Below are 12,873 nucleotides of genomic sequence, written 5' to 3'. Positions count from 1 at the left end.
GACGGGTTCCTGTGGCACATCGGCAAACCGATGGCCAAAGCCCGGCTTTCATTGCCAAAGGGCGAAGGCGCGATACCGGCAGCCCGGCGGCGTGGCCTTGTCAATATTTTATAACACATGCCGCTAAAATAGCATGGGGAGCCAGGTTAATTTTTAATTGCCCCAATTAGCCAGCCTTCTCTCGGCAAAGAGGAGCAGGCTCTCCTTCCTTCCGGAGACCCACCGTTACTCCCGAAGCAATCGCCGGCAGCGCTGGGCCGAGCACGCCGGGGCTCTCCCTTCCAGAGCCAAGGTTAATGGACTTAGTCCGGGCCTATGGGAGAGCCGAGGTGCAGAGAGGAGATTCAGCCTCAGCTCCTCCCTGCTGCCACAAAGACAAGCAGCCTCATTTATTATTTCTACCGTTTATTCAAAGGTGCCATGAAAGATTTATTAAGCTTGCCTGTCCTCATGTTAGCTTATACGAACATCTGCAATACAGAGCTGGGGATGCACACTGGGCGTTTTCCCCAGCACGTCAAACCATCAAACATTTATTGCAGTGTACTACAGCTCCAGAATAGCCATGAATTATTTATATTTTAAAAGTTATGAACTTCTTGTTGATATTACATAAAACTGCGTAAGCAACCAACAAGACTGGACGCCGCAGAAAGATCAGAGCAAGGAGCACACAGCTCAGTTCCAGAGGCCACACTAGAAATGGGGTGAATTGTTTTCCACTTTGAGTTGCTAGAGTTTCTAAATATGTAAAGGCACCTGATTAGAAACAAAACGTTGTGAGAGTCTATCAAGAATCACTTTCTTTGTTGCCTTACTTGCTCAGCTTCATGTTCCTTCTTCGTACATCCCTTATTTTCCTGAACTGACTTGCAGTCTGAAGAAGTTAAATTATGGGAACTCCCAGCCTTTTTACCTGGACATTTTAGAAAGCAAACAAGAAATACAGACATTTGTGAGACGAAAGTACGTAGCAAATCATATAAAAATTCCAGTTTTGTTTACACGCATGCTTCTTCTATTTATGGCTAAGTAATACAACATTCAAATGGAACACACTAGTTTTTGAAAAACCCTTTGTAAGCATAACACACTGTCAAACAGGAACAGAAGTAGAACTGTTGGCTTTAATACACAAAATTTAAATGCAAGCCAGATAAAAGGTTTGAGAGTTACACACGAAACACACCCAGAGGTTTCATTTTTAACCACCTGCTTTATAAAAGGTCCCGCCCTGCATCTGTGGTCTGCAATGTCTTAAAAACACTTCTTTCAACAAGGTACTAGCAGTATATTTCCTGAGCAAATGGGATGAGCCGGAAACAAAGGCGCACCCAGCCCGCAGGTTCCCCGCAGCCCCGCTACAGCCAGGCCAGGTTACCTTGGAAAAAGTGCGAGGGAAACTGGTCTGTGAGGTCCGAAGCGCTGCTGCTCCGGGTCAGCTGCTGCTCCTGCTCTGCAAACAGCGCCGCAGCCTCCGGCCCGCCTGAACCTTCCAGCTGCTGAGACTCCTCAACTTCTGCCGATTGAATTAAATCACAAAACGTTTGCACCTCAGTTTCGTGCACGTATGAACTCCTTGCCATAGAAAGCTATATGAAAAAGTGACCCCGTCAAGTACTTTAAACACCCAAGTTACAAAGCTGCAATGCAGCTCCTAGACACAGAAGTTGCAACTTCAGTTTTTATAATGTAAGCTTTTATAATTTAAGTTTTATAAAACATCCTTAGAAAAACTAAAGTTTAGAGAGAGATGTATGAGCGGTCTAGGTGGTAAAAGGTAATATCAACGGGACAGGAACGAGCAGACAGAGCAGTTCAAAACTCTAGAGCACACTGACACCAAAGATGAGTTTAAGGTACAGTACCTGAGAGTCTGTGAGAGCAAGAGGTGTAAGAGATACCAGGTAAGAGAGAGCTCACAGTGTGAAGCAGGAGAGGGACACTTTTAGTGGCTGGCAAAGCCTCACAGAGATGGACACAGTTGCTGATAGACTGGCTTCGCTTAGCTTCCAGAAAAAATAAAGCAACAGTTACGTCAGAAAAAAACCTGAAATAGTGGGGGTTTTGAATGTCATGATACAACAAAACACGAAGCTTTGGGAAAAAAAAAATAGATTTACAACATTAATCCCAGAAGTATCTCCTACGAGCTGTATGTTGACAATGTGCAACTGCACCTCACCCCCGAAAGTGCAATAATCAGTGACCCCCCAGTCGCAGCACTTCCACAGGCTGGAATGTGCCGTTTTGCCCGTGTAGGCTTCCCACCCGGGGCTAATTCGACCTACCCTGTGTCTGTTCATTGAAGTTCTGTAGCAGTTCATACAGCTCCCAAATAAAGAATGAAAACCTCATCCGGATTCCCCCCTAGCAGCAACGCTCCCCCAGCCCCGCTGCCTCTCCCGTCCTCCCACCCCTGCTGGAAACAGCTCATTCTCCCCCGAGAAGCGCACAGAGCACCCCTCAAAAATCCATCTAAGGATGCAGCTGCCATGCGCTTTCCTGCTAAAGTGAGGCCAAAGCCCGAGCGCCCCGCTCCGCCAGCCCCGCGCTCAGAGCCGCTCTAACCTGTTGCTCTTTGACGAACGATATTTCTGGCCTTCTCAACCCCCGGGGCTCCGGAGGTGGTAGCGCTTCTGAACCTCATCGGCTCCACGACTTCGGGGTGGCTTTTCCAGCTCAACGAAAAAGACCTTCCCACTACGGCCGTCTTCTGAGGCTCTAAAACGCCACCTCGGACAGGAAGGAAACAACGGTCTCTAGCATCGTGTGCTTTGGATTGTGTTTTTCTTAAAGTACAAATGGGCTTACAAGCACCCAGACATGAAGAACGTTACGCTTTCAAACAAAATAGACAAACTGTTATTATTATCAAGAAACAATCACCACTCCAACTATGTGCGTCGATTGCAAGGTGGCACATATATGTAGCTAAAATACCGTTATTAATAAACAAAAATACATGCGAAAGAGTTTCTACATTGATGACTATGCCAGACTACAGAACAGGAAACCAAATGAGTCTGTGCCACACAGAAAGGCACGTAGGAAAAGCTGCTGAACAGCAACCTCCTCGACCCCAATTGCCTTTCCTCCCACAATGGAGGATGAGAACACATAAATCCAAAGCGCTCTGCATTTGATTAAACAGGTTCTTACACCCGATTAAGTAGTACTTCACGTTAGATTAAATTAAATCAATTTTTAAGTTTAAATATTTAACTAGTTTGACTCCAAAAGCGCTGAGACCAACCTTTCCCTCGCTGCTTTTTCTCCTTTTGCTCGCTGAGCTTGTCCAAGGGCAGGCTGGTCATGTCCAGCCCGTAGACGGTCCTGGCCAGCACGGCTGTCAGCGAGTCCATGATGTTGGCCCACTCGGTGATGAGCTCCTCCCAGCCCGTGAGGGCGGACAGGACGCCGAGCAGCTGGTCCCACAGCTCCCGGGAGATGTACACGCTCAGGTTCGCTCGGACCCAGGCCACGATGAGCGTCTGCGAGAGCAGCAGCGACGGGGCTCGTGACAGGGGAGGACGTCCCGCAAACGGACCCCGTGCCCGCCTGTCCTGAACGCCACACCCAGCCCAGCCCTCTCCCTCCGCTAGGAACAGTTTACAAAACTATTACCCGTACTACTGCAAAAGAGCATTTTCTCATGATTTACAAGTAGGCTTCATAGTACTGCGCAATAGCATTTAACTAAAACTATGGGTAATCACCATGAAAAACCAACATAAAAACCCAAGCAACCAGCAAACCCCTCACACTCACTCGGAAAAGCAATCCCGACAGGCTCTGCGCAAACGTGTCCTTCATCTGGTTTTCTTTCGGCTTCTGCATCACAGCTTCTGTGATTCTGAGGAGGATCTGCAACATCTGTTCCCTGGTTCCAAAACAAAGTTGTACTTTGTCACAGGTCATCTTAATTGTACTTGTTAATTTTCACGTACCAAAATATATACCCACCCCTTAATTCTCCTGTAAGCCTTACTTATCGACAATGCGATCACACTTCAGACTTCACAGATCATTTGCAAAATAACATCAGTTTGCTGTGGACCGTGAGAAATAATTGTTGAGAAGGTGAAGTCACGCGTAGAATAGCAGCTAGAACCTTGAAGTTAAGTAACGTCACGATGCAGACACAGCAGAACCTGCAGCCTCCCGGACCGGCTCAGCGCCAGTGCGACTGACACAGCCGGGCATCTCCGTACCCAGTAATACCCCATCAAGTTTAAATGCCCATCATTTGCTCTTAAGTGACGCAGGAGATATTAAGCTTACCATGTCTTCTTATTCATGGATAGCTCCATTATCATGCGCCTAAAGATACTCAGAACGGCTTTGCAAGCATCAACCTGCTCCTTCAGAAGCACCGGCACTTCGACACACGGCTCCAAGAGGAAAACATTGGCAGAGTTTGTCAAGAACACCTGCAAGACAGACGCCTGCAGTCAGTTCACGTAGCGTCAGGAACAAAAAGTCAAAGCTTACAATAAAGCACTTGTCGCCTCCAGTCGGACCTTTCGCTTTCCTGAGAGCACGTTTCATGTTTTACGTGTAACTATTTTCCTGCACCGTTTGCAGAACAAGTCGGGCGGCACTACAGAGCCAGCACAGCCGTGCGCTGCACAGCGCGGTATCTCCTCTGTTCGGTCAGGCAAGAGCACCGGTCAGTTCCTCCAGCTACTCCTCCGCTGGCATTGCATGCTTGAGCAACCACCGATATTTCCAATTAATGAGGTTCGATAAAAGCAAACGCATAGTTCTAATTAACGCCTAGTACCCACAACAGGAATAAAAAATGAACCTGTCTTCAAACAGATATCTGGCTCCAAAACACGGTCACATGGTTTAATATTCATTTTTGAAAAGTTATAAATGAAGTTCTAATCATATCTCAAAAATCATCAACTGCTGCTGGCTGTTTTCCTTCTCTCAGGGCCTATATTATAAACCGTAGGGTAAGGTACGTGATGACGTGAGTGCCCTGTGCCCTTTCCGCCCACCGCACCTGCAGCGCAGCCTGAGCACCGGCTCTGACGTTCCTGTCCTCGTCTTCCACCACGCAGCCCCGGCTGACGGCGCTGGTGAAGGAGTACGTCCTGCCCCAGCTGGACGAGCGCTTGTGTCCGCAGCCGTCCGAGGAGAGCTGGAAAACACGCTGCAGTCAGCCACGCGGCACAGGGCAGGACGTCGTGCTCATCCACAATCATTTAAAACGGCAAAAGCAAAACAAAAGGGGAAACTGTCATGTCCTACCTTCATTTCAGCACGGAATTCGTGCCTATTGATCTCTGAACAGAGCTATACTATTTAAAATGTTTTATTCCACATATTGCAGTCACCGATGGCAGTAACGTTTGAATGGAGGTCTGGCAAAACTATAAACCTCCTACAAAAATAACCAGTCAAAACCTCCTAATTCTCACTATGTTTTTACAACATGAACCTCTAAGTACAACAAAACTTGCCTCTAAATAGTTTCACAGTGTCAATAGTGTCCAAGTCAATTTTTACTGATGGTTCAGTATAGAATACTAAAAAGATCATGCACAGAACTTGTATCTACACTTTAACTTCCTAGATTAAGGTGTCTGAATCCAAATATTTCACCCAGTATATTCAAATTAGTAGATATTTTCAAATTCTTAAGTAACTACCACCACAAGAAATAACCCTATAAGCCCTAGGCCAACAGACAGTGTACGTTTAACCCTGCAGGATGCATTACTATTTCTACCCTTGAGTTCTTGCGGTTATATTTGTGTAGACAGGGAATACTCAACAAATAGCCGCAATCTTTCCCTGCACTAAGCACCACTGAACACTCAATATTTATGTACATTTATGGACTTTAAACAAAAGGATTTTTTAACCTTGATTTTCCACGCACTTTTTAACTTGTTAGTCGTTTACAAAGCAAGCTTAAAACCTCAACCACGTATTGCAGGCGAACAGCATGAAGTGAGCAGCCCTGATACCATACATGTTTACCATCCGTTTGCACTGAGGAATCCTCTACGTTGCCAGAGGCATCCTGCGCGTCCTCCTTCTTGTCGGGCTCCTCCATGAACACGGGCTTCTCTTGCAAGATCCACTTCCGATACACCTTCACCACTTTGCGTGTTGCGGAGATATCAGAAGGCGGCAATAAAAAAGCCTAAATGGAAACATTAACTAAGTTAATTGTGAGGGATGTAGGTATATGCGTAGGTTGTTAATTAATCCTAACTCCTAGTACATACATAAAAGCAAAAATCACGTAGCATCTCTTTTTTGAGCTCTATTGTTTATGGGTGATGGCATGTGGGTGTGCTTATGCATGCACATCTATGTCCTGTCCATAGTTTTATCCCAAACAACTGAAAAGATGCCTAATTAATGAAAAATACTAGTAGAAGCAATCAGTGTTCAAACAGACATTAAATACCTATGTTGATCACAGCAACAAGAACCTCACTAATTCAAATAATAAATTTGCAAGCTAATAGCTCTTTAAACGCCTTTAAATTACATCACAACACCTAGAACAAATAAAGCGGGCCATTCAAATAAGACACATTGCTGTCTGGCATCAGCAACAAGCTTCGTTTCCTAGAAAGATTTCATCATTTTATCGTTAAAACCAGAGCTAGGAAGGACTCCAAACTACAAGGGCGCTGCTGTGATCTGCATCGAGTTTGGCCACTTACCTGAGCAACAGCTTTTGTGGTGCTGATTCTCATGACTACGACATTGCCTTTAAAAAAAAATACTATAAATAGCAAGTAAACATAGAGACTCACTTGTCGAAAGACCTCGTTAACGAAGTTAACGTATCCTCGCGTGGACAGGAGGATCCTCTGCACCATGTCGTAGACGCCGCGGTGCTGCTCCTCGATGCTGCACAGGCTGGAGCTGCTGAGCCTCCTGTCGGACAAGGTGCTGCAGTTGGAATGGCTCCTGTCCGGCTCGCCCGCGGGCACGCCGGGCTCCAGCTCCGCGCCTCTGTCTTGGTTCACACCACCAACAGTCTACACGCGAGGAAACGCGCAATTAAACAATTGAAACAGCGCACTGTCAGTCTGCCACCCGACCCAAGGAGAAATCTGGTCTTGCACTTTGCTCACATGGCCCCCAGCCCCCAACAGTCGCTCAGACACAGAGGGAAGGGGCAGTGGTGGGGGGGAGGAAGGCACAGACCCCGTGGGCAGGAATCCCCACATCCCTCTGATTCAGGGAAAGGATGGATCACACCCCTACGCAGGGCTCAGACCCTTGTATGTTGTTATTCCTGACAACTCTTGGCCAGGTTTTGCCCTGGCATTGCATGTGTTTCGCAATGTCTCGAACCACTTCTGGCTCAAATGACCAGCCGAGACACAGGTCAGTTCACCGTGTTCACTTGCAAGGGTAGAACATATGTAAGAAAAGGGAGGTAAACTTTATAGCACACCTGAATAATTTTAGGGAGCATTTCTCCTCCGTTTTTTGTATTCTGAACAGTAGTTAAATATTTCTTTTCAAGAAAGAAGGTAACAAGCCACTTAATAAAAACAACTCGAGCTGCCATGAATGGGATTTTTGTGCTATAGACGTTTTCATTGTTTCGCGTTGCAGTAACGTATACTGGCCTTGGTCTTATATCGGGAATATCTGGTGAGATAAAAAGAGAAGATATAAACAAAATCTAATCTTAAAAAAAACCATAATTGCTTCCAGATTCTGGTTAAATGTACTGAACACGTCACCAACATTTTCTCCGTGTGAAATAACAGATGCAGTGACTGTCTGTATTACATTAATGCTTATATTCCATCACAATTTTATTTCTCCTAAAGAAAAGCAAGAACATAAGAGCACAGATCTTTCCTGAAGGTTATGCTGTGTACCACACAAAACTAAGCAAAGCAATAGAGACGGGCTGCAAAGAGAAGGGCAAAACGTGAAACCAAGCACTACTCCTGCTACAGGGGACGTGAACTTTGCAAGTTTCACAGAGTTTTACTGCTGAAGTTCAGTGAGAAGGAGATGGCAGCTCTGGAACACCCAACAGCGCAAAGATTAAAAAGCAAAAGGATACTTAGCACACTGGAAAGAGAAGCTAACTCGGGTGCAAAGAGCACCGCACAAGCTGAAATACAAGCAAGCAAGCACACGGGCAGAAGAGGAAGATCGCTAAGGGAGACAGGCAGGCTCCTAATTCATTCACACGCTCAGATTTAGGGAACAATCAGTTGCACGCAGCTGCAAACCACGGAAGGGCTGGGCTCTGGCTGTGAAAGCACAGCTGGGGTGGCGCTGAGCCATTCAGACACCGGGGTTAAACTGCAAAGGGCCCTCAGAGAGCACGTTCCACCTGCGCTCTGCAGCACAGGCACGGAGGGCTGTAAATACACGTATCGATATAATGCTGTGCCAGTGGCAATGTCCTCAGGAGAGGAGAGGAGAGGAGAGGAGAGCAGCTGCGGCCTCCTCACAAAAACAGAACTTGTGCTAGAAAAGATCAAAACGTGAGGCAAGGGAAGAAAAACCACTCATTCCACAGATATGCCGGCAGGTACCCGAGACACTGCTGAGAACAGCCTCCGCTAGTTCTTTTTCTACTGAAAATATAAACCGCAGCACTTACCAAGAACAGGCTTGTAGAGGTTGGTCAGCTTTGTGAAAGACGGGAACAGGTGAGGAAGATAGTACTTTCTAAACAAGGCAAACAGAAACTTAAACCCAGTGTCTTGATTCTCCTTGTTCTTCCACTCTAAGCTTGCGGCCTTTGTCGTGGAATTAAAGAGAAACAAACAAAAAGCGGTAAGTCCGTGTGTAATACCGACAATCATTGCACATTGAATAAAAGGATAAACAACTACATTATAACGAGAGACATACAAAATTAGCACTGTCCCAAAAACGGTATGAAGTGCAGTTTACTCAATGCCTAATTTTAATACTGTTGCAACACCAAATTAAGACTCTCATGGGGTTTTTTTCCAGTAAAAGCTCTTAGAAATGCAGATAACAAGTTCACTGAATGTATATCCAAGCTGACAATTTATTCAGCTAAAGGCAAAACTGGCTTGTTGATATCAGTCATACGAGAGAGATGTCTCCTCAGCTTTGGATGTGTCCAAAGAAAACAAACTGCATCTTTACCCCATAACAACTTTCTAAATGCAACCACAAGCACCCAAAATAGGCAGTTATCCTGCGAGTTTGGATAACGTTTGTAACTCCTGTCGCAAGCGTGAAAAACTTATTTTCACCAGAAATGGCACAAGGAAATACCTTGGGGATGATTTTCCTTTTAAAAACAAGGATAAGAAGTGCATAAGAAAGCTTGTTTCTGCGGAGGGGCAAACCCAGCCCTGTACAGATACAGCGTAGACCTCATTTTCTACAAGTACACTCCTCCCAACATGGATAGTTAAGAACAACAAGGCTCCGCACCTGAATTACCATGTATTTTAACAGTAGCTGGAGGAAGTAGCAGGTCTGGTCTTCAGCAATTTTCTCTCCAGAGACAGCTGGCAAAAGCGGGGTTATTTCTTCTGGAAAAATCTTAGCTAAGATAAAAAGAAAATGTTTTAAACATAGCAAACCTGAAGTTAGTTAAAGACGTTTTCTATAAAAAGATTAATTTAAACATTATCATTAATGTGCTCGTAAGGCATAAGTGGAAGCCCAGTAGGTGGCTGGGCTCCCGTACTCCACGTCGTACCGCGTGCAATCGGTGGCACAGCCGCGATGGGCAGCGGTTTGGAAGGGTTAACACCGCTTATCACCCAGCTTAACCCATGCACTGTAAACCCACACACCTGCCTGTCCGGCAGGAATGTCTGTACATCTGCATCCCAATTAAAAAACCAACACACACACAACAAGCCCCAACCATTCTGCACTCAGAATGACGAGGCAGAAAACCACGCGGCTGCAACCCATAAAACAGGGTAACAAATGCAGCAGGCAAACCCAGCAGGCACGCAAACAGCATCGGCTGAGGAGCTGGGGCTCTGGAGCTGGACAAGAGGAGACTGAGGGGGGACTCATTGCTGGGGATCAATATGGAAAGGGGGAGTGTCAGGAGGATGGAGCCAGGCTCTGCTGGTGACAACCAGCGACAGGACAAGGGGCAATGGGTGCAAACTGGAACACAGGAGGTTCCACTGAAAGAGGAGAAGAAACTTTTTGGGGGTGAGGGTGTCAGAGCCTGGCCCAGGCTGCCCAGGGGGTTGTGGAGTCTCCTTCTGTGCAGACATTCCAACCCCCTGGACACCTTCCTGTGTCACCTCAGCTGGGTGTTCCTGCTCCATGGGGGGATTGCACTGGATGGGCTTTCCAGGTCCCTCCAACCCTGACGTCCTGTGATTCTGTGTGATCGTGTGACACGTCCCCAGGCGCCGGGCAGCGCTGTCCCCTCACCGGGCGGGCGGAGGGGGCTGTGGAGCACGCAGCGCCCGGGCACAGCACCAGGCACCGGGCACACAAACAGCAGGCGCCGCGGGCGGCACGCGGGCTCACCGTCGGGCGCGGCGGGCGGGCTGAGCAGGCTGTCGAGCGTGCAGGGCCCGGTGGCGGCTGTGGCGGGCGGGAAGCCGGGCACCAGGCTGGCGAACAGCTGCAGCTGCTCCTCCCCGCAGTTGGTCTGCAGCGCCTGCAGCCACAGCAGGAACAGCCGCATCCCCTCACACCTGATCTGCGGGGAAAAACAGAGAGCGAAACTAGCGAGTAAGGGCTGGACACAGGTAAATGGCTGAGGAAGCGCAGGACGAGCATCGCATCCCGGCTGCGTGCCAGGGAGCCTGTCCATAACACACTTATAACGCTCAGGCACAAAAGAAACCAATATGTTCAATATAATATACTTAACATTAGAGAGATCTGAAAAAAATAAAGTATTGAGCAAAACATATATAGATACCTTCTCCAGGTAACTTTACATTAGAACAGCAAAATGACTGAAGAAGACAAGTATTAAAACATCCAGGACTACAATATCTATGATTAAAAGATGAATAAATAAAATTACAAAGCCTGACAATCTCAAAAACACCGATATTGCAAAATTGTAAAGTGATATGCTTCAGAACAATTAAAGTGAAAAGAAATACGAATACATCAGAGAGAAATACCTTGAGACAATTTCCAGTGTGCAAAAGTTTCTTCAGGATCGACCCTGGGTTAGAAAAATTAAACGGGCACATGTCAGATACTAAGATGGTTTCTTTCCACAAGAATGATTTCTTTTAAAAATGTTACAGAAAAGGCTATTTTAACGTCATTTACTATGTGGCTACTGTCCTGGATTTTAAGAAAAATGAAACTATGGGGTGGAAAAACCCCAAGTGAATCTAGTTACCATCACCATCGGTGCTGTAAGATTAAATATCACCTATCTTTACAGTGAGGTACTTTGGTTTTAGTCAGATGACAGTATATGGAAACATGTTCATTAACAGTAAGATATCTAAGGAAATTTGGACTTCCTAGATTTGGAGAAATCAGCAAGTCCAATGTGTAGGATTAATACATTCAAGAACACTAATATTGACAATAATTATGAGAAAGATACACTAGCATCCTATACTACATTCATGTCTATAAAACACAGCTATTAAAATCACCAAAGATTTCAGTTCTTGTTTGAGAAACCAGGGTAACTGCCCTGAAATTCACAAGTCTGGCTGAAAACTCAGAGTGAGACTTAACAGCAAATGCTTCAGGTAAAAAATGGGTTTCAGCCAATTCTGAGAAAAACAACCTAGTGCGGCACTGGGCTGTTATTTCTCCTGGATTTGGGAATTATGTGCATCCCTTCAGTGTGATCATTCACAGGATTAATGCATGGGAACATGAAGCAAAGAGCAAACCACAGGGCACAGCTGTAAATAACAGCACCACCAGATCTTGTAGCTCACGCCTTGGACACAGCTCAAAAATTATCCAAAGATGGCTACTGAAGAGAAGCACAAATACAGAGAATATATTGGGTATAAAAAACTGACTAAAACCAATTTGTTCTGGACCAATTCAGGTAGCAATGTGGCCAAGCAGATGTGTATTTTGTATTTTGGTTTTTGTCAGTGCTAACTGGAATGTGACAACAGCCCTTTCCTTGACCTTTAACTTCCACTCATTATTTCTTCTGCAACAGCAAATTCATTTCCTGATGAAATATGCGGCAGCAGATGAAATAGCGCTGGAAACCAAACCAAACAACAGAAGAGTACCACTGACAAGAAATACAACCCCCCCAAAGCAGCGTAAAATTACTTCAACAAATAGCGGAGCAAAACATTGCGACCACTTCGGTAGCATCCAGAAGCCACATTCTCAAAGCAGTGATGAAGCAAAGATGTTTAATCCAGAGGAAATTACCAAGTTAAGTTACTTCACTGGATCTCGAGGTGTTTTAAGTGTCAAAATAAATATGTTTCAGCTCTCAGTATTTCTGAGCCCATTCGAGTTTCGTGCTTTTTTATTTTGTGCTTTGTTGTGCTTTTTTAATTCAGATTTCCAAAGTCTGAGTGGCTAAACCGAGCCTGTTCGGTATCTTTTCTCTTTACGGTTAAAACAGCCGGAGCGGAAGAGCGCGGGGCGCTCTGAGCGCAGCGCTCCAGGTGCCTGAACCACGCTGCCAGCTGCCTTTCGGCCCTTCTCCTACCTGGGTCACAACAGCCTCTCCATTCCGTGCCCATGGAGCCCTTCTCCAGAACCCGCCCCGCACAGCAGGGCAAACCCAGAGCTGCGCCAGCCCCAGGTGTCCCTGCGCCGGCTCCTGGTTCCAGGACACCGCAGTGAATTCCGCAGGAGACAACGGCCGGTGTCCGCGGTGACCCGGCGAGGGTCCCCAGGGTCACATTCCAACAGGACACTTGGCAAACCCGCCGCAAAACC

General features: G+C 46.3%; 1 protein-coding gene across 1 annotated transcript in view; it reads right to left on the bottom strand.

Annotated features, from left to right (window-relative positions):
* Positions 1–12,873, bottom strand: part of RALGAPA2 (Ral GTPase activating protein catalytic subunit alpha 2) — a gene marked incomplete at both ends in the record, with an annotated part of 88,244 nt that overhangs the window by 60,168 nt on the left and 15,203 nt on the right. Inside the window, 15 exons of the mRNA XM_080341520.1 lie at positions 819–916; positions 1,382–1,519; positions 1,869–2,009; positions 2,572–2,736; positions 3,257–3,494; positions 3,772–3,883; positions 4,285–4,433; positions 5,015–5,152; positions 5,990–6,163; positions 6,789–7,016; positions 7,439–7,638; positions 8,615–8,753; positions 9,427–9,542; positions 10,498–10,672; positions 11,109–11,152. Of these exons, the coding sequence (XP_080197646.1) occupies positions 819–916; positions 1,382–1,519; positions 1,869–2,009; positions 2,572–2,736; positions 3,257–3,494; positions 3,772–3,883; positions 4,285–4,433; positions 5,015–5,152; positions 5,990–6,163; positions 6,789–7,016; positions 7,439–7,638; positions 8,615–8,753; positions 9,427–9,542; positions 10,498–10,672; positions 11,109–11,152 (2,255 nt within the window). The remainder of the gene's footprint in view (positions 1–818; positions 917–1,381; positions 1,520–1,868; positions 2,010–2,571; positions 2,737–3,256; positions 3,495–3,771; positions 3,884–4,284; positions 4,434–5,014; positions 5,153–5,989; positions 6,164–6,788; positions 7,017–7,438; positions 7,639–8,614; positions 8,754–9,426; positions 9,543–10,497; positions 10,673–11,108; positions 11,153–12,873) is intronic.

This window comes from Nesoenas mayeri, assembly GCF_963082525.1.
Source record: "Nesoenas mayeri genome assembly, chromosome: 3".
Lineage (NCBI taxonomy): Eukaryota > Metazoa > Chordata > Aves > Columbiformes > Columbidae > Nesoenas > Nesoenas mayeri.
This window is presented reverse-complemented; position numbering and strand designations above follow the sequence as displayed.